The sequence below is a fragment of the Anguilla rostrata genome, chromosome 13 (assembly GCF_018555375.3).
Source record: "Anguilla rostrata isolate EN2019 chromosome 13, ASM1855537v3, whole genome shotgun sequence".
NCBI classification, from domain to species: Eukaryota; Metazoa; Chordata; class Actinopteri; order Anguilliformes; family Anguillidae; genus Anguilla; species Anguilla rostrata.
The window spans coordinates 16,248,792-16,270,324 of record NC_057945.1 but is presented as its reverse complement, the minus strand read 5'-3'; the positions used below and the strand labels follow the sequence as shown (position 1 = coordinate 16,270,324).

The 21,533-nt window shown below is 42.7% G+C and overlaps 2 protein-coding genes across 8 annotated transcripts in view; both read right to left on the bottom strand.

The window, feature by feature from the left end:
* Positions 1 to 1,011: 1,011 nt before the first annotated feature.
* On the bottom strand, positions 1,012 to 16,382 carry LOC135237498 (solute carrier family 41 member 1-like). Of its 4 annotated transcripts, XM_064304667.1 has the most exons (11): positions 13,937 to 15,216; positions 11,215 to 11,322; positions 10,574 to 10,645; positions 9,562 to 9,706; positions 8,814 to 8,960; positions 7,556 to 7,700; positions 6,160 to 6,239; positions 4,080 to 4,214; positions 3,086 to 3,234; positions 2,756 to 2,790; positions 1,914 to 2,046 (listed from the first exon to the last, which is right to left on the bottom strand). In XM_064304667.1, the coding sequence occupies exons 1-11, from the start codon at positions 14,141 to 14,143 to the stop codon at positions 2,016 to 2,018; spliced, it is 1,254 nt and encodes a 417-aa protein (XP_064160737.1). In that variant the 5' UTR covers positions 14,144 to 15,216; the 3' UTR covers positions 1,914 to 2,015. The 4 variants fall into 4 exon arrangements, with proteins under 4 accessions (XP_064160736.1, XP_064160735.1, XP_064160738.1 ...); XM_064304666.1 differs by lacking the exons at positions 2,756 to 2,790; positions 13,937 to 15,216 and adding an exon at positions 16,152 to 16,382 and having other exon boundaries at positions 1,012 to 2,046; XM_064304665.1 differs by lacking the exon at positions 2,756 to 2,790 and having other exon boundaries at positions 1,012 to 2,046; positions 13,937 to 15,212.
* Positions 16,383 to 19,208: 2,826 nt separating this feature from the next.
* aldh1l1 (aldehyde dehydrogenase 1 family, member L1) overlaps positions 19,209 to 21,533 on the bottom strand; it is a 55,291-nt gene continuing 52,966 nt past the window's right edge. For all 4 annotated transcript variants that reach the window (XM_064304834.1, XM_064304836.1, XM_064304833.1 and 1 more), the window contains 5 exons: positions 21,374 to 21,472; positions 21,055 to 21,220; positions 20,636 to 20,741; positions 20,071 to 20,270; positions 19,209 to 19,735 (listed from right to left, as the gene is read on the bottom strand). In XM_064304834.1, the coding sequence (XP_064160904.1) occupies positions 19,680 to 19,735; positions 20,071 to 20,270; positions 20,636 to 20,741; positions 21,055 to 21,220; positions 21,374 to 21,472 (627 nt within the window). In that variant the 3' untranslated portion in view covers positions 19,209 to 19,679. The remainder of the gene's footprint in view (positions 19,736 to 20,070; positions 20,271 to 20,635; positions 20,742 to 21,054; positions 21,221 to 21,373; positions 21,473 to 21,533) is intronic.

Here is a 21,533-nt window from a genome sequence, read left to right as displayed (position 1 = left end):
TTGTTTTGGAACCAAACTCTTCACATGTAAGATGTAAGTAATTATAATAATTAGCCTAAGTAATTATAAACTGACATTGCCAATATTTTTGCATGGTCTAGGCCAGTGGTTCTCAACCTTGGTCCTGGGGGCCCAGTGTTTATGCTGGTTGTCATTCCAACCACAATTGCAATTCCAGAACCCTAACCCTAACCATTAGAACACAAATCCTACAGGCATGCGAGCATGTCTCTGCCTTTTGAGTGTGTCACTTTTTAAAATTGGAGAGCACATCTAGCATGGCGTGCATTGTGGATTCTCAAAATGACTCACCGCCAAAAATTTTGCCATCTCCCATCACAACAGAAGTTTATTTATTTATTTATTTAATTCCCACTGTCCTGGCGCCAACCCTAGGCAACTCCCCCTGTCCATAAACGCTTGGACCCCACAACCCCTGCATGCAACTCTTTTTAAGTGATTGTTTGCAATAACTAATAAAGCAACACAATAACACAATGGGATTTTATTCTTCATGCCATGCATAGCAATTTCTGACATAATGTGGCTTAACAGGGTAAATAATTCCCCCCAGGACCGAGGTTGAGAACCACTGGTCTAGGCTGTGTTTTGGAATAAGGAGGTTATTTGCATGTGGACCATTTAATTCCAGTGGTGGAATACCAGTGACAACACAAAGTTAAACGAATAAAATAATGATGGTGTTGCTCACAAAAATGCATATTCATACAATGGGTGGCCAATGTGCCATTTAGTTCAGCTTTGACCCCAGAGATCTGTACATTTAATCTGTAGTAGTGATGGTAAACTACACCTTAAGCACTGTAAAGAATCAGGACATTTTTATGAGTTTAAGGTTCCTAATGGTTAACATTGCAAAACAGTTTAGACACACAATGTGCTCACTTTCATGCAACCAGCCTAGCAGTGTCAGCAGGCACTCATTAAATGCACCCTTTTTTGATGCGAATAGACATAGAATGGATAGAAAAATAAATAAAAAACAAACACTGTGGAACAGAGTGAAACATTTATCGGACAAAATATATATACAGTTTTTAAAATCTGAATAGTTGTCCATGTAGACAAGCTGACCTCTTTATTCTGAACCATGGTGGCTATTATTGAAACAAGTGCCATATTGCCACCATTGTACATAAGAAATACAAGCTTGCTCAATGAGTCATGTCAAGTTAATAATCTTGTCTCGGTATAAATACAGGATATGAAGTTGCTCCTCAGTTTAGTATTGTGGTAACTACAAGAGTCCTGCATTCCCCTGTGTCCTGAGCCTTCTCTTTGTGTTATCACAAAATGGGGGATGAGAACCAAGTGCTCTAAATACTCACAAACTGAGAAGGATATTTAGAAACTGTTGTAAATGATAATACACACACACGCATACATAAATGAATAAAATTTGTCATAATTTCTGAAAAATACTGCCATAGCCTTCCAATACAATACATCTGGTACAGGTAGATCCTGCATGAAGAAGAGAGGGTGGCATGTGTTCACCCCAATTATTATAGTGTACACTACCTTCAAGTGTATACAAAGTTGTGCTGCAATACTGTATAGACTGCTTCTATCCTTCTATCCTGCTCAGTCCTGCAGGTAAATGTCCTATTTTCATTCAGCTTAATAATGTCCCGCTGCATGTGGCAGCCATGAGCAGATGAAGGCCATGCGTGTGTCCCCTCGTCTGTAAGGTCATTGGCGCAGTTTAGTCTGAGATGGCACTGCTGGAGGCACAGGAAGCAAAGAGAAACTCATGCGTGGAAAGCAGCGCACGTGAGGAAGGGTCGGCAGGGTCAGGGTCAGCAGGGTCAGCGTCCGAGAGGAGAGAAGCCAGGTAGGCCCACCCAGGCCTCAGAGCCCCGCCCCCTCCGCCAGCATCGCCGTGCGGAAGCACAGAGCCAGGAAGCCGGTGCCCAGCAGGTCCCCCAGCGCCGTCAGGTACGGGATGGAGAAGTTGTCAGGATCCAGGCCCCGCCTCCACATCAGACGGACAATTAGGTCAGCCACGTACAGCAGGATCCCCACCTGCACCGAGGTCAGAGTTCACCCATTTTTTATCGCTATGTTAAACAAAGAAACTTCTTAGATGAACACTGACATGCACGCCCTGCATTCTGAAAAACCTTTGTGTTCCCTGCTTGTCTTGTCAGACAAATCAGAATAGACAAAAGATCCCTCTTCAAATAGGAAAACCATACACAAAATTGACAACAAAAACAGGCAGTGTGATGTAATTTAATCAAACAGGCTGCTGCTGGGACTGGTTTTGGGAACATATTGGTTTAAGTTTGTGTGTTAGGGCAAAGCCAAGAGTGCGGTGCAAGAAGAAATCCAGAGGTTCGGCTGGCGGTTCGTTGCTACAACCAGACGAACCTCTCGGCCCAGGTGACTGCAGCTCTGGGCCACATGGACTGCAGAATATCACAGCAGTCTGGACCGTGGGCGGAGACCAGCCCGCACTGTACAGACTGCCTGGCCGCTGGTGCAGTCTGTGCATCAGATGAGATGTTAAATCAAGGACCTGACACAATGTGGTCATTAAAGGGCCCCCAGCACTTATTACAAAAAGTAGGGACCTACAGGGATACCTCCCTGTGACCTTCCAATGTCATACTGTTGAACTTAAGTAGAGAGAACTGGGCTGGGTTAGTATTGTATGGGCGACTTCTGGAAAAAAAGCAGCTGCTGCTGGAAGCGGTGGTGGTGGTCCTGTAGGGGGCGCTCTTCCACTCACCAAATAAGATCCAGTGCAGTAATGAAGGTACGGCCCTGTATAAGGAGTAATCCTTCAAGTGAAATGCTAGCATTTGAGGAGTATTACCATGTTCTACATGTACATGTTGCTATTCAAGTAATTGTGTTTCCAGCCAATTCACTGGTGCAAATTAGGCACAAAATATTTTCTCAATGTATCAAAACCTTGTCATGAAATTCCAAAATTATAAAACATTCTATATCAAATGTACTATCATCACATGGAAACTTGAATCAAAAGCCCTTCTGCATTAGCAGACAGATAAAGCATTTAACTGGATATTCAAAGAGTATGGTTATAAATGGATACCTGGAGCAGGGTAGCACACAGGTAGCAGCAGGTGAAGCTCAGCGTGAGGGAGGTGTGCCCGCCCTGCAGCAGGTGGATGGTGTAGAGGAAGACCAGGTGGCCTGGCACCACCAGGAGGAACAGCACCCGCGCCGACCTGGAGTTCACACCTGCGAGAGGGCAGGGGGCCGTTAGGGAGCATTCAGAGACTCTGGGGCTGCTGGGGACTAGCTTTAGCTAGTCTGGAGTTTTTCAAAACGTGAGGCAAACTGAACAGACTGAATCGCCTGCTCTTGCCATAAACTGTGCTTCTTCTGTATTTGCATGTTTTCATTTGACAGATGCTTACAGTGCCCTCCAAAAATATAGTGAAATTTGTTCTTTTTGCTTTATACTTATGGCATTTGGAGGTGGCAAGAGAGTGGTGTGCAGTATGGGCAGTAGGGGTCTGGGCAGTGTGCAGTGTGGGCAGTAGGGGTCTGGGCGGTGTGCAGTGTGGGCAGTAGGGGTCTGGGTGGTGTGCAGTGTGGGCAGTAGGGGTCTGGGTGGTGTGCAGTAGGAGTCTGGGTGGTGTGCAGTGTGGGCAGTAGGGGTCTGGGTGGTGTGCAGTGTGGGCAGTAGGGGTCTGGGCGGTGTGCAGTGTGGGCAGTAGGGGTCTGGGCGGTGTGCAGTGTGGGCAGTAGGGGTCTGGGTGGTGTGCAGTGTGGGCAGTAGGGGTCTGGGTGGTGTGCAGTATGGGCAGTAGGAGTCTGGGTGGTGTGCAGTGTGGGCAGTAAAGGTCTGGGTGGTGTGCAGTATGGGCAGTAGGGGTCTGGGTGGTGTGCAGTAGGGGTCTGGGTGGTGTGCAGTAGGGGTCTGGTGGTGTGCAGTAGGGGTCTGGGTGGGGTGCAGTGTGGGCAGTAGGGGTCTGGGTGGTGTGCAGTGTGTGCAGTAGGGGTCTGGGTGGTGTGCAGTGTGGGCAGTAGGGGTGTGCAGCGTGGACACTGCAGCATGTGCAGGGTTGAAAGACTCGAACCTGAGGAAAAGAAGGTGATGCAGGGGTTGGGCCAGTACTGCCTCATCTTGTAGGGCAGAACCCCTGGAACACTCCAGAAATGCAGGTAGGTGGATATGCGGCTAGCCTGTATAGCCACCAGGTTTCCTCCAACTCCTAAAAAGAAAGATCCATAAGCTAATTAGCAACCCAACTGGAGCCAGTAAGGCCTGAAATGTACCCTACGAAAGAAAGTTACGCTTGAGTTAAGTCTATTTCAGCCATCGTTGTGTTCGAAAATGTGTCACCTGAAATTCTTAACACAACACAAGCGCCAGCTGCAGTGTCAAGAGTCGCAGCAAGGGGCGCTATAGCAGGCGACAACAGGATGAAGCCATCATCTTCGATTTGCGCTTTCTTCCGCTCAGTCTTTTCACAACTGCCCTGGACCGCCCTCAGGTTTATTACCTCCACAGGGACTTAAGAACCCATGTTGAGTATGAATAAACGGGCTGTGCATTTGCACTGCATCGGCCCAGCGCTTTGCATGCATACGCAGGGTATGTCTCGGGCCTGACCAGATTCACATCTGCAGGTTAAGTGTCGTTTGTAAAATCCACACAAGTTTAATTGTGGATTAAACTATTTATTCTAGATGCTGACCAAAAGAGGCAGTTCCCGAACTCACAACATCACGTATGCCTAAATAAAGGCTGTACCACTTTTTTTTTTACTGTCTGAGCAAATGCACGACAAAATAACATCACGTTGACCTAAATATTCTCTTGTCGTGAATTTAATCAGACACTTACAACAGATATATTATGAGCAGAGCAGTGCCCTTTATCTTTTACTGACTTAGATCACAGAACCATATGTATCAGTTGGCCCTTTTGATGGAGGGAGGGCTCAGACTTGGGACAGATGTTCCACAGCCTGCGGGTCTGTACAGACCCTTCGGCCCCAGCCAATCCCGGCCACGGAAACAGCCCATCTAACTCCTCCCCATCCCCAACCCACTGCGCTCAAAAGCACTGGTGAGGCAAAAAACTGTCTTTGAAATTAAAGAAAGGGGTGAATAAATCCATGGCTGGGCCCAGAAAACTGCTCCAACCCTTTCATGTAGTAACTACCGTGGCCCCCATCTGATACGCACGCTTCAGCAGCCCTGAGCAAACTCTCTGACACGGCCGCAAGAGAGGCTAGCATTACTGTATCTACGGCTTTGACAAGAGACCAGGGGGTGTGTGAGCGAGAGACATGGGTGATGGAGAAAAAGAGGGAAGCATGGATCAGCAGAGAAGAGGAAATATGAAACAGGTTGCTTCACTTTCATAATTCATAATTCATCTTTACACATGCCTCATTGTTATCCTGCCTCAGCGCCTTTTCCAAACTTTAGATTTTGAGCATTTGCCCACTGTCTCTTATAGACTCCTTCCTCCTTCCTACCAAACATGCAGCATTCTCATCATTACCCAAAGCCTCCCTTTAATTCCTTGGACTTTCTGATGGAAAACATGCATGGGCTTTTGACTCGGCTAATTGACTGAACTAAACTCAACAAAATGGGAACAACAATGAAGGCTTTGTCATTTCATGATTTTAGCTGCTCGTTTGCGTCGTCAGATTGCCTGCATGTCATTACCTAGGGTGTGTGCTCTCTCCCTTATTGATATATTTTGGTTAAAAACCATAACGTTTTCCGCATTATGTCTGCTTAAAAGCATACAGTGGCCAGCAGGGCGTTGTCCCCTCCGGAGTAGGAGTGGTTCCTATTTGAGAGGCACAATGGTCATGCACAATGCAGGCGCATTATCTCCACATCTGTACTAGCGTCAGAGAGGAAAGCACTCCAGCAAGACAGCTGTTCCATTCGGAGTGGGTTTCCACTACCCACCCACCCTTGTCAGAGTCGGGATGGGGGGGGGGGGGGGGCATGTAGGGGAATGCCAAAACCAACAAGCTCTTTTTCAACTCTAAGCAAACTCAATGTGGGTAAGTGTTGGAGGTAGTGATAATAACAATGAGTGCAATATAAGATACCCTTTATTGCTTGAGGAATGCCATTAGTTCATACCTTGTGATGTTTGCCTTGTGTTAATATCTTGCGTCTACTTACCGTTGATGACAGGGGTAAAGACAGCCATTCCCACAAAGCTGGGGTCGCTTACAGTCTTGTCCAGGATTAGGCCCCCAAAACTGCAATCAGAAGACTTGGTAGTTAGTCGACAGACACCGAGACAGAAAAAAAGCTTGAAGCTCGCTTCAGTGTGAGGGTGCCCCCGATGGTCCGACTCCCTCTACAGGCAGCCAAGACCGCAGGGGGCGCTGTCATACTGAGGTGAGCTTCAAGCTTTTTTTCATCTGGAGAAATAAGAGCTTGATCTTGGGCTAAGTGAATCCACTGGAGCTATGTAAACAGAGGAATTTTAGGTTGGGAAAACTCCGTGGGAGCTTTCTGCCTGTGCCCCTCTTGACAAAACAGCCTGACCTACTTACTGCCAAACAGTTGGGTTCATTTAACTGAAATACAATTTGAGTTTATACTGAAGCGCAGCTTGATTTCATTTATTGAAATTCAATTTGGTAAATTTATGGAATTACCTTCTTTTCTGTATCCTAAATTATGGTTAGATGTAATGGATAGAAATACAAACTGACTTACTTTACTGGAATACAAGCTGTGTCAGATTCTTTGAAAAACAATTTAATCAGATTTCCAAACTGACTCCTATTTTTTGCAAAAGTCAAGTGAAATGAAATTTCATCTATTTTGCTAAAATGCAGATTGGTATAGCTCACCACAACACACCACACTAGCCTTACTGAAGCACACATTAGTATATTGAAATATGTTTCATTCTTATACACCAAAACACACCAGTTTGTTTATTAAAGTCTAGTTCCTTCCACAGTTCCGTCTAGTTTACTGAATTACCATGTTTAATGCTGTGGTGCTAGATTTTTGCAACAGAGCAGAAAAGAAAAGTAGATAAGAATAGGTGTGGGGTGCTGTGCAGTGCTGTGCAGTCTTACAGTGCTGTGCAGCCTAGTTTTCTTTCCTGTTGCAGTATAGTAAGTACACACCAAAAGCTGCCAAACATTATAATACATTTATTAGCTGAATACATGTTCTGGTTAACAACACACAATTTAAATCAAATGTGAACTGAACATGTGTCACAATTAATGAATGAATGAATGAATAAGTGTGGTATTCAGTTCAGTTAGTGTGAATGTGAATGACTATTCCAGAGATGTAAAAGAAAGTGTTTAGTTTGACTACTATGAACAGCTGTGGCAGGAGTCTTACATGATATTTTAAGTTCAATTACTGTGAATATCTATGGGAGGAGTTTCACATCATATCTCTCGATCCTTCTCAATTCTCAACGCCCACCAGTGGCCCCTGATGCGCAGCACTTAGGAACCACTGGTGAATGTAGCTGGCCCTAGTGCATTGTGGGAGTGTTGTATTCAGCAGAGACTGACACAGCACACAGCATCTCCAGCACCTGCTGATGGACATGGCCACTATGACAGGCTGCCAACCAGACCTCAGAACCACCCGAATCTGTGTGTTACGCCGGGCGATGACCACCCAGAGCGGAATCAGCATCAGGAAGAGACCACAGACCAGAGGGGACAGGTACCACACCTCTACAACATACAGGTAAAGAGGGTAAGAATGGGGATTTCAGCTCGGAGCTACAGTATGTTACAGTACATTATTTCACATTTCACTGCATGAAAATCTCTCGCACAAGAATATGATTGAATCCCACACGCATGCAAAGAAGCACACATCCATACATGGCAGCAGAAGGAACACACACACGCCACCACAGGCCACAGAATTTTTTACATGATTTCATTGTCACCAACATAACAATAAATTGTTTTCGCATGAACCATTTGTAAAGGCTTCAAATTGTTTTCATTTAGGACAACCAGGGGCAATACAGTATAGCTTGTGTGTGTTTACAAGGTGTAAAATGTGGCCAAAATCAAACTGTTGATTTCAAGCCCCGAACTTAAGTGGAGAAGCAATGGATGGATATTCTCCTCATTTGCGAGTAGGCATTCTGGAAACACTGTGCTCTGACTGACCCCTGCTGGTTCAACAGTGTAAGGACCACTTCTCCAGTCTTGTTTCTGAACAGATACCATGACAACAATAACATGTATTTGCTGAAGATTTCATATACAGAAATTCACACACATGCAAACACACACACACACACACACACCCATATAGAAAGCCTGCATGCTGTGTAATAATAATAAGTGCATGCAGTGTTTCTGAGGTTAAAATATTGAATATTTAACAACTGGTGGCGCCACCAAGTGGTTTCATGGGCCAGTGCTATGGGTATAAAGTCCTGTTATGAATGCCAGTATCATTACCAAATTATGGCACATGATGTCAATCCTTTGGGAAATTTGAGCATTTAAGTCCAGCCCTCATGAAAGTTCAGTGGTTCATCATTTGGCCATATTTTTTCATACCCTTTCATTTTTGCATTTGCAAACTTTACTGAGCGAAAAAAATGCTTCATTACAATTCAGTTAAAATGGCAAAAAAATTCTATATTGCAGACATTATTGGCCCTTGAGGTAAATTTGTCCTTTACAAGTACATGTCTGTGTACCAAATTTTGTAGCTCTAGAACAAGCCAGTTCTAGAGCATTTCTGGAGATATGCTGGGAAATTAACTACAGCAAATCCTTATGCACTGTATGAACACCCTTCCAGCACCAGCATTAACTCACCTCTGCGCTTGAAAAGCACGCTGCTGACCCCCGCCAGCAGGGACAGGGTGATGAGGTCACCCAGGCTGGCAGCAATGGGCGTGGCCACATTGTCTGGGTTGATGCCCACCCTTCTGGAGCCTATGATCACCCCAACCATCACCAGGCCTGCGGGGACAGTTTGGGTGCCGGTTAGGGGTAACATGAGGTGACAACTCTACTTAGCCCTGTTTTTGTACGTCATTAGCACTGATGTACACGCCTGCAGCAGGCAGAGATGCCATCGCACATGCTCTGTTTATGGAGTGATTCTCTGTTGACAGACAGATCAGCATCTGCATGTGTCACTTTCAACCATGTACTCTACTTGTGCTACATAAATCTCACATGATATTGAACGTGAACGTGCTTTATTATTGCCCCTTCTCGTGAGTTGGCCAGTAACAGCCATTTTCCTCTAAATAAGGTATAAAACATTTCTTGCTCTTGTCGTGTTTAAAATTGATTATCTGTTAAATGTTATTCTTAAAGTGTAAACACAGCCCACTTTGGGGCTTCGCGTGCAGCCCTCAAATGTGCAGTAGCTTGCAAGTAATTGACTTCAATTTTAAACTTTACATATAGATACGACCATATCCACGTCAAAGTGTGAAATACTATAGTCATGGTTATATGTTTAAGCTACTGGTTAGGCACAATTTGATTGCAAGACCGTTTTATAAATAAGGCCCCAGGCCTAAATCTAAGGGCCAGTGGGGTGTGAGTTTACCCAGGGACAGGGCCGCTACAAAAGCAGTGGTAACACTGCTAGCGCACAGCACTGCAGCCTGGTCCAGCTCCACCCCTCCTCTGGACAGCGCCCCCAGCCCCACCGCAGACAGGGCGGCCAGGAAGCCCACTACGGTGGCCTGCACCTGCCAGCCAATGAAAAGCAAATTCAAATTCAGATTTATTTACATAACATATTGGGAAATACTGCTAAAGCTATACAACACTAAAATCAACAATATGTTCATAAAGAAACACTAATTATTTTATAGCACATCACATATGAAATCAATGTGTACCTGTTTACATTTAAGAGTAAATAAATAAAATTGAGTGAGAATAGATAAATACAATAAAATTGTGTGATTTATTCTACAGGTAGGTTTTTTTCACACTCACATTGCACTGGGCTCAGACATTGGCCTGCCCTGGCCTGTACCTTGTATATAATAGAGTGGGTTTATGGTAAATTTAAAACTAAAAGGTTAAAACCATACTGATTACTTACATTTGCTTAGTTAAACATTGTGGGCAATTACAGTACACATAGATCAGCTCAGGGTTTGATTTCAAATAAATTTATTTACATTAGCCACAAGCCTAATATTTAGGCCAAATTAACAGTGGTGTTTTTCAATTTGTAACATTATCTATGCTATACCCATAAGAATTACATAAGAACACTGGTTTCTGGGTTTTACTGGTTTCCGGGTTTTCGACTGAGTGAATAATGAGGAAAATTAATGGGGCTTACAAGATTATGGTGGTGAACAGTTTGTCAGTTTATACAGGCCTTACAAAAGGCTTTGGAATGAACATATTTCTGTCAATATGCTGAATTCAACTTGTGGCAAAAAAGTGAGAAAGGGAGCAAGTGATATGTAAGACAGTCTGCAATATAGGCAGAATACCCTACTTAAGTAAGATCAAATAATCTTGATTATCTTCTCCCTGCTGGTATGAAAAAGTAAGTCCAGTGTATCTGTCTGCATGAAAAGGTTACGTGTGGTTACCTGGATGAGGGCTAGGTTACTAAAAACCATTCTCCACTGCTGTTTTGGGTCATCCAACTGCCCAGTGTTTGCCTGAGAGATACAGACAGAGAGAGAGAGAAAGAGCGAAGGAGTAGAGTGCGTTTTAAAACATTTATGGTTAAATATCTCTTTCAGTGCAAGAACAGCTGAATGAAAACTATTGTATTATGTCCAAAATGTGAAAAAAAGAAAAAAATTCCAAACATGTAATTATGTCATTCAGTTGGATGCAAAATTATAATTGTTGAACAACCAAAGTTAAATAAACAAAAGGAAATGTGTTTGAAGACATTCACGATGTAAAACAGAAAAAAATGATTTTTTTTCTCACTTTTTGGACATAAGACATTGGACATATTGGTCTTATGTATGTTTCTCAATTTCCACTGAAACACACATTTAATCATAAATGTGTTCAAAGAATGCATTTCAGCCTGGTTGTTGAATAAATATGATTTCTCATCCATCAAAATGAAAAAAAAAAAGTTACAGTATGCGGTATGGCACATTTTAAACTGCCAGTGACAATGGCAATAATAACGGTTGTCTGTGCTCGCTGTGGTTCGATACAGTGATAGTGGGAGAATGAGTACACTGATAATAGTATAGTTTTTGCTCACTGCTGTTGAGAGCCGAGAGGCTAGGGTCATCTCCAGGTTCCCTTTCAGTCCCACCAGGGCTGGCACAAGTATAAACACCTCCGTAATGGTCTTAAAAACCTCCCAGTGCTGAAAAACAACAGTGTAAAGAATATCTGAGGTTCGGAAATTCTGGATTTAAAGGCAACACGCAAATGCACATGTGCATATATATGGCAGTTTAAGGTTGTTCTCTGAAGAAACAACTCATTATATCTGGCTACAACAGTTTTAAATGAACAGCTAGAAAGTATCCATTTGTAACCACCTAGTTACACTTCAATCATGGGGGCGACATTAGCTCAGGAGGTAAGAGCGGTCGTCTGGCGGAGGGTTGCCGGTTCGATCCCCCGCCCTGGGTGTGTCGAAGTGTACCTGAGCAAGACACCTAACCCCTAATTACTCCCAACGAGCTGATTGGTACCTTGCATGGCAGCCTTTCACTGTTGGTGTGTGAGTGTGTGTGTGAATGGGTGAATGAGAGGCATCAATTGTAAAGTGCTTTGGATTAAAGCACTATATAAATGCAGCCCATTTACCAATCAAGTTATACTTTCTTATAAGTATACTAATAATTCTGGATTATTTCTCTCAGAGAAAATATCTGTCCCTACGTTTGTTTCCTAGTATTTAATTCACACTTGGAATAAATGCCAAAGAACAATGTACAATTATCTGTGTAACACAAGATACACTGGGTCTACAAGGTGTTGTCCTGTATTCTGGCAATACTGGTGTCTATAACTCATATAGAAACATTGAGACAATTAATATTTTAAGGGAAAAATTCAAAGATAATTACAGGTCTGTCGAAGAATGCCTACAATTGCTGAGAGGAACTGTATCTCTTAAGTGCAATAAAATGACTCTTGACCTTTCATAATAAGTTAGGAGTAGCTAGCAGACAGCCATAGAAGCAGGACAGAAGGGGTGTAATTCAAAGGAGAATGAATGCATGATTTGATGGTAAAGATAAAATTAGCATTTATTTACACTTTCACAATGCCTTCGACAGCACATTATGCATTGCAATTTCAAATGTGTGACTCTTATTTAAATTCCATAAATATAACTGTACTGTATATATATATATATATATATATATATATATATATATATCAGTCTGAAGCCCTTTTAACATGTGCAGCCATATCCTGCAATGTTGTTGAAATTTTCTATTTAGGGGTTATATTTGAATAAGAGCATTCTGGAAAAGTTGCTCTGGCAGTTTGCTGGCTCAAGACCAGGTGTTTTTCCATTTTGATGTTGGTCCTGAATCAAGCATGCAAAATGTAATTTGTTTCACATCAATCAATCTACATTGTTTCTTACTGCCATTAAAAGAATAAAGTATACAGACCATGAACACCAAATAAATGGTTGACCTTATTGACTAGTTTATACAGTAATAGCTTACACATCTAGGTCATAGGCCTACTGTTATACAAGTTCCTAAAGTTCTTGTAGGTTTATTTGCACATTAAAATATGGCAAGAAGTTAGCTGTTAACGGTTCACCTTTTCTTTTTTCACAAGTTACTTACGCTGTGTGGACAAGACCTCTCACCGGATTTACTAGCATGTCAAATAAAGAGCATGTGCCAAAAATGAAATGAGGCAAACAGATATGTATATAATTAAATCCACATACAGATAAGTGAGTGCACTTAAGTACACAAATGGTGAGAGCTATTTTTGACTGCTCTCAAGGCTTGGCTACAGCTCCCAGTGCCTGCTGACAAGACCCCATCACGTCACACCCACTCTGAGGAGGTAGCCCAATCCTTTCCTCTTTCCAGACTGAGTAAGACTGAGCAGAAATATTAATTCTCTTTCTCTGCACATCCTCCATCTATCTGTCCTAACCCAGCCATTTTGAATATTTCACTGCCTCTGTCACCCTCTCCTGCACTTCCTGCTCTCAAACTCTCAGGAGAGGTAGAAGAATGCAGGTGCAAACTCGAAGATGAATAAAGTTACAAAACAAGCAAAAACAGACTGAAACGAAGTGATTTCTACAACTGAAGTGCGCAGAGTTCTGTCTTACTCTGTCTTTGGGTGATTGCTCCCAAACACCACCTGTGATTTCAATCACAATTTCAGTGGCTCAAGCTGCTTTTTTTTGTAATTTAAATGCAAACAACTTGTGCTCTCAATGTTGGCTGAAAGCCCACTGCTGCCTCTCCTCAAAGCAGTCGTCAAATAAATCATTGAGGAGTCAAGCCGTGCCAGGCTGTTGCGGGAGGATATTTTTAAAATGGCACACACTAGAACTAGTCGGGACGGGGAGCTGTTCAATGGAGCACGCGCCCTTCTCTTCGCTGCCCTGTTCCTCGTGACCTGACGCATGCTGAGTGCACTCAGTGAATCATTCACTCCCTTCTAATCTGAGGGAACCACACCCACTCAGACATACTGAGCTGTACCTAAACAGAATAGTGTATATAGATGGACTGTTTTGTAACAGTTGTAAATGACAGAATCACTGCAATTAATCTACTATAAACCATTAATACGCTAAAATAATGACTTGTATCAAGGCATTCCTGCAGAAATAATAAATGGTTAAACACGACTGATACGGGCAGACTGACATAGAAGATGTGCATGTTTGTGGCAGTCTCGCAGATGCACGCACACACCAACGTGGACACAGGTGCACAGACGGACAAACACGCGTGCACAACCCTGAAAAATGGCCGTACTTGCACAGCATCCACGATCATGCCGGCGGCCACCATGCCCAGCCCGGCCACCAGGTAGGGCAGCAGGACCTGGCCGGCTATGGCGCAGGAGCTCTCCGGGAGGAAGCCGTGAGCGGCGCGCGTGAACTTGCAGGTGACGCCCCGAAGTTTGCGACCCTCGTAGCACAGCTCAAGCTCCAGCTTAGTGACCTGCATGGAAGGCGCCATTATCTCATCCTCTGTTGCCCGAAAGCTGAAAGTTCTCTGCCAAGCAATTACAGCCTTGCTCTGCCTAACATCAAGAATAACAAACAATGCAAACTTGGATTCCGCTCAGTCCATTCAGCATGTAGACCAAGGTGTTCCAGAAAGTTCCTCTCCTTTTTTTGTGCCTGTGCTGTCTTCCACGTAAAGAGAAGAGAGTGTGAGTCAGCCTTTGGCTTTACATCAGTTTCCGATGCACGCAGAGCCCTCTATCACCCACTGGTGAACACCAGGGAAATGAGCTGTCGCTTTTTCATGGCTTTTGTTCCCATCGGTGACACTTCATGCCTTGGAAGCTGAGAGACAGGCAAGTCTCTGGCCAACCCGACTCAGAAATGCCTGAATAGGTCCCGCGGGGGCCTCTTTCTCCCGGCTGTCAGCCTTGAGTCTTCGCCGTTGTCTCAGTGACAGGACTTGCGCCTCCTTGTGTGACTGCAGAAGGGGGGCTCTCTGGATCCAGGTGACAGGGTGACACAGAGCCACTGTTTCAGCTCCCTGCTAGACTGCAGACCGAGCAGACTACACGGGAGGCACTCTCTTCTCTGTGACAAACTCCCTCTTTCTCTCTCTCCCTCTCTGGTTTCTCTCTCTCCTCCTACTCCAGTGAGGACAGGTGCAGTACCTGTCAGAAACAGATGCCACCTTCAGGAGTAACTCTGCTATCACTGGTCAAGACTATTTCTCGCCTTTTCTGAGGTGTGCAGTCAATTCCTTTTCCGATCAAAAGCCTCAGTCTCTCACCTCTCTATACCTCTATTCTTTTATATCCACATCCAGTTGATTGGCGTCTCACCTCTATTGCTCTAGAACCACATACCGCTGCTTTGGTCTCTCTCTGTTGCCATTCTCTAGTTCCCTTCCTCTCTCTTCCCATCTTTCTGCCCCCCTTATGAATCCTCTCTCTGTGCTCTCTCTCTCTTGCTGTTATCAGCAGTGGGGTCCCTGCAGGTTGGGAGGTTGTGTTCTGTTGAGCAGAGTGTAAGTGGATGGCTGGAGGCTTGTCAGTGATTACTCAGCGCAGTGACAGGCCGATGACCAGCACAAGCTGCACGTCAGCCCTGTGACTCTGTATGTCAACCCCGTGCATTTTCTTCCTTGCATGTAAAGCTTACAACAAACCATAAGATAAAGATAACATATCCTCCTGAGACCAGAAAGAAAAAAAGTTCATGTATATACATTTTTTGGACATAATACAAGTATCTTGGATGACAAATATTGAAAAATATTTTCAAGAATATTACTTAATTTTGTTGAGTGTACCTTAGTTTTCAGCATAATAGATGTTCTTCATAGCCATGGTTCCTGAGAGTAATACCAGAGACTTATGTCCTCTACAGGCGTCAAAACTAAATTGCAGGATCTTACGTTTTTCAAATTTTATGAAAGAAACTCACTTAAAATATAAAATTAATAAAACAGGCATTATATCATTTGCTTTAGTTGGATCTCAGTGCATAATATACCTATAAAGAAATGATTGTTTTTATTTCAAAGGGTCTTCAAGTAGTTTTATTTTCTTTTGAAGCACGTTGGGTGACTTCTGTTCCCAGAATACTCATGTCACGAGCGCAATGTGACTGTGTGCCACTGAGTGCCACAGAGCTGAGTGTAGTCTGTTCTGGCATGCCATTGGGTTGACTTATCAGACCTGGCAGGACACAGTGGCCTGGGACTCGCACTGTCCAAATACCTCACTTCACTTAAAAAGCCTTTAAAATGTATCAGGACTTTGGAATGGTTTAAGCCACATGCCACACAAAAAGCGGGTAAGAACTGGTAAAAACAAATTTATTAGCTGAAAAAGAAATTTCATACCAAACCCAGTGGCAGAGAAGCTAGAATCGGAGAATACACAATACCCACTTGGATTCACTACTTAAAGGTAAAGTACACAGTTTAGTGTGACATAAGTTATATTGAATAATCACAATAAGAGTCAGGTAACTGGGGAAAGGCTAACCGGACCTACCTGTACACTGTCCAGCACCATACCTGCCATCACCATGCCCATCCCAGCCAGCAGGTAGGGGAACAGCACCTGAAAGCCAATGGCTGCAGTAGACTCAACCTCAGTCTGGACCATGGCTGCCTTAGATTTCTCTTGGGCAGATTTTTTTCAGGGCCACAGAGGAGGTGGTTGCAGGCACAGTGGCTCATTCTGATCGTCGGTGGTTCCCGTTGTGCGATCTCTCTCGACAGTGCTTTGCCGTGCCTTGACCTTCGACCTTGACTTTTTTGACTGCCCTCCTCCCTTCCTCTGGCATGCCTCCTCTCCTGGCATGAATGGAGATTTGAATCAAAGACAAAAAAAGTATAGTCCAGAATATATCTATTGTATATATATATATATATATATATATATATATATATATATATATATATATATGTATAGTATACCATAAAGTATAGAATTTTATCTTACTGAGATAAATAGAATACTAATAAAATCTTTTCAGTGTATTAAATCCAATTTATTAGTGCATCACTTGTAATGTCTTTAACATGGCTATTTTCCGATGGAGGGCATACTTTTGAAGAAATATGTGTTTGTGAAGCCATATAATTGTTTAACCCCTTCTGTATTTTTTAACACATACGCAAGCATACGCAAAATAAAATGGTTACTATTCCTGAACCCTTTTGACTACAGGCATAATACTGCTCTCTTCTGAAAGGTAACACTTTGGAGTTTGTTTTTAAAGAGTCATAATTACTCCGTCCCTCCGACCCACCCTTTCCTTACGCACCCCTTAACACCTCTGGCAGCAGCAGGTCTGGAATATTGTAGAAAATAATTACATTACCTATCTAGTTTACTCATCCATTGATTTGGGTCCATTGGTTGAAGTTTTTCATCAGATGCCCTCAACATGTTCCAGTTTCACATGCCACATTTACTTTTGGCCAAATCAGGCCTACTCCTTATTTATAAGCGTACTAAATGATCATTATATTTTGAGAATGCATTTAGATGCTCACCAATATAAAATGGGATCAAGTCCTTCATTGGACATGCCTTCTGTTGTGGAGTCAAAGCTGTTTTCACTGTCGTCCTCAGAAATATTCACGCAGACAAGTGATTTCTTCCAAGGTCTACCAATTTTGAGTCTTCTGTTCAGGCTTAGGCATTACAAAATACATTAAAAAAATTTTTGTTTTTAAAACAACAACCTTTTTAGGCATAAAGGCTCAAGAACTTTTCTTGCTGGTGTGTAATGATTTCAGCATGCATATGGAGAAAGTTATGGTTTGTTTACACAGGAGACGCAATGCATGTCTTTTCATGCAAGCCTAATAAACCATACACAATTATACATGAAATTATACCAACATAATTTCATTGGCTAAAATGCTTCTGTTTTCACTATAATAGCTCATGATTGGCTGGCTGTGTACTGGGAAGAACTTGCTTGGCCAGTACTCATCAAGCTAGCAGGGCTCATCTTGTCTCAGAGTCTATCCAAATCAGAGATAACAGCATTCATACTTTTGGCAGGTATGTAACGGCGAAACACACAACAATGATAATTTGTCAGGAGAATTTATAAGTGGACATAAGTGGAATTTATAACATCTTATCAATGCTTATCCGAGTAAGCATGTTTTTTGGACTAAAAATTACTGTGGATTTTGTTCGCTGGATACTTGCCCTGATAAAAACACTGACTTGACTTTGATTCATGACATTTGTGAATTTCTAAAACACATAGAAGGTGAGGACCCCCAAGCCTGTTTTGCCACCCCTCATGTTACAAAATAAAGAACCGTTGTTGGTAAAACATTGGCACCATGAAATAGTTTATAGAGCTAAATCCAGGAGCTTTAACACTTTCAAATGGTATATTCTGTGACCAGATTGATTGAAAAGTTCACCGTAAAAAAAGATAAATAAAACACGCAAATAACATTCTGGCCTGATGGATGACTTGGGTTACTTTAGAGCAATATATATATTTTTTTAAATGTATCATCTGCCTTGTACTTGGGTTTGGTAATGGCTAAATCTTCAAACATTTGTCAAATGCTTTTTGATGGATAGGTGTCTGCAAATAATGATTAAAAAAATAAAACAAGGTGAGGACTTTATTCATGGAAGATTGAATAGAGATCCTGACATAGATCCCAGCCCACCCAATCACATGTGAAAGTTGCAGATCACCACCAACCAGTAAAACCGGTTAGTGATCAGTTACATGGTACAGTACATTACTTCAGAATAGTGGAGCTTCTCCCCAAGGCCTACGTGCAGGTGCAGCATGCACAAGGGAAACTAAATGCAATGAACTGTTGCTGGCAAGTAGCCAGGTTCACAGCGGTCAAATATAGCATGCACACAGTAGTGCTGCTTCAGACATCCAAGATAGCACCAACCATGCTATCTGTATTGAAGGAGAGTAACTTTTATTGGCAAAACTGTCAAATACAAAACACTGGATTAAGATTGACCAAAGTAATTTTAGTATTACATTCAGGTACCATTGCATTGATTATACATATAATATATATAAAATATATATATATATATAATAAATAAACTAAATATATAGGACGGAGTGTGGCACAGTGGGTAAGGAACTGCGCTTAACCGAAAGTCGGTTCGAATCCAGGTAAGGACACTGCGTTGTACCTTGAGCAAGGTACTTAACCTGCATTGCTTCAGTAATATCCAGCTGTATAAATGGATACAATGAAAGTGCTATGTAAAAGTTGTAAGTCGCTCTGGATAAGACGTCTGCTAAATGCCTGTAATGTAATAATTTGATTATCATCAAATCAGCATTTTATTTGATTTTACCCTGAAGCAAATTCATGTCAAAGGGTGTCTGGCTTTAATGATATTCCTTAAAATGTGAGTCGTCAAAATACATATTCATGCATTAAGCAACTGAAAAAAATATACCAGTGCTTTCTTAACATAAGAAAAAACTACCATATTTAATGTCCATAAAAGAAAATCAAAATGTGGGGTTCATATGATTATAAAGAAATGCTAAAAGAAATTAGAGACCACATAAGTCCATGAATATCATTTTAAACTGATTTAATCATGTGAAGGACCTATTTGACAATAATCATTTCCATTGCAGTGTATTTGTTACACTGACATTTCCATACACACAACATCAGCACCTCATAACTTGTTTTCAATGAAACTGAAAGTCAGCTCTTTATATTGTTAAAAAAATAAAGCATACTTACAATCAAAACTATCAAAAAAAAAAAGAAAAGAAAAAAAGGACAGTGCGAGTGCAGTGGCTTGACAGGTCACTAACAATTACAACTAACTGCACAATCAAATACTTTCTTGGATGCCGCCAATCCGTGTCTCTTATACTACCTAAATGTACACGTCAGCCAATAGCTGAGCAGTATATTAACATTAAACAGCCGCATCTCGATTTTAAATCCTGTACTGTATAAAGAAGACTGAAACCCAAAGTTGTCTGTTTAACAGTGTTTCCCGAGAGATGGGAGAGGTATGTCTTTTCCCTCTACGTTAGTACTCGATAGTCACAGCCTTGGTCTTCAGGTACTCATTCAGAGCTTCTTGTCCTGGTGGAGACAATTACAGATAGGACTCAGGGAAAGAATATATATATATGAAAACCACACTTCCCAGAATGCATTACTAAAAAGATGATCAAAGAGAAGCAACTGATTGGACCAGCATTGTGATGAGTTCCAAATCTTTTTGGAAGCTGGCCGAGGCATATCTTTTCTAAAGAAATATGGCTTTCATGTTCTTTTACCAAGTAGAATTTCTCTGACCGTCATTGAATTTAATTCTATTTCTTCTCATTCTAATTCTGTATCCTGCAGTTATTCACAATGTGTGTATAAATATGAAATACAATATACGGCATAAAAAAAAAAAAATTCATCCTTACCCAAGTCCTTGCCGAACCCAGACTGCTTGAAGCCGCCGAAGGGCGAGGCCACGTCCGTCTTGTTGTAGGTGTTGACAAACACGGTGCCTGCCTGCAGCTTTTCGCTCACGTACAGCGCCTTGCTGATGTCACGGGTGAACACGCCCGACGCCAAGCCAAACTCCGTGGCGTTGGCTCGCTTAAGAACCTCGTCCACGTCGCTGAGGGGTCGGGAAAAGAAGAGAGCGGGAATGAGAAAAAAAAAGAAAAGAAAAGAATTTATACACACAGACATGCAAACACGACAAGACACAAAACAGACAAAACAGCAGAGGGCATCATTTTGGCTAATGAGAGTTAAACTTTCAGAGCATTCTGACTTAACTGATTCACACATATCACATTTGAGAGACAAACAAGGTTGGGAAAACACAAAAGAAAACCATGAGCGACACAACCAATTACACGTCTGCCCTGTGGGGCTGCCAGCTACAATCTGAGCTAGCGTGGTCTGGACAGCAGACCGCGTGGGCACGTTGTCAGACAGGATCAGCATCATGACAGGAAGCGTCACTCGGACACTCACCCAGCCTTGAACTTGGAGATGATCATGACAGGGCCAAAGGACTCCTCTTTAGCGATGAACATGCTGTCGGTCACATCGGTGAACACCGTTGGCTCAAAAAAGAAACCTAAAGAGAAGAGGAGCCACTGCTGTTAACACAAGTGTAAATACACACACACACACACACACCAATTTTGACAAACACATGACTGTGTTATAAGGTCATAAAATGTGTGCCATTTTATAGGCTATCTGTGTTAGCATTCTCCTAAGCTGTGAATTTCATCATGCCTGTTTTGAGAAGACCATTGAGCCGTCCACCTGTACATAAGGGATCACAGGAATAGTACATTTCTTTGTGATTATATGAATATTCACAGATGACCCTCTATCTGTGATGGCTCTATAGGGTGGGCATGATGGTGCTGAGAGAGCCTTACCTGGACGGGCTATGTGCTTGCCCCCACATACCAGCCGGGCCCCTTCCTTTACACCTGTCTGGCAGTACTCCACAAGCTTGTCCAGGTGTGCCTTGTGGTTCTGTGGCCCATGGTCCGTGGACCGGTCCAGTGGATCTCCTATCTTCATCTTCTTCACCTCCTCCACCTTCGCAGATCAAGATGGACAGTAAGACAGACCAAAAACAACCTGCCTGTCAAATCAACTACTAACAGTAGTTGTAATTTTAAACATTATCTGAGGTGAAGAACGATAGTGAGAGTAAAGTATGTCCCCAAAACCGTTGCTCGTTACACCCACCACTCTCTGAACGAACTGTTCGTGAATCGGTTCCTCCACAAAGAGCCTCCCAGCCGCAATGCAGTTCTCTCCCTTGTTGAAGAAGACAGAGCTCATACCCTAGGGGACACACAGAGAGGACAGGTTCAGCCACTTCATAATCGCACAGGTGCAGGTTATA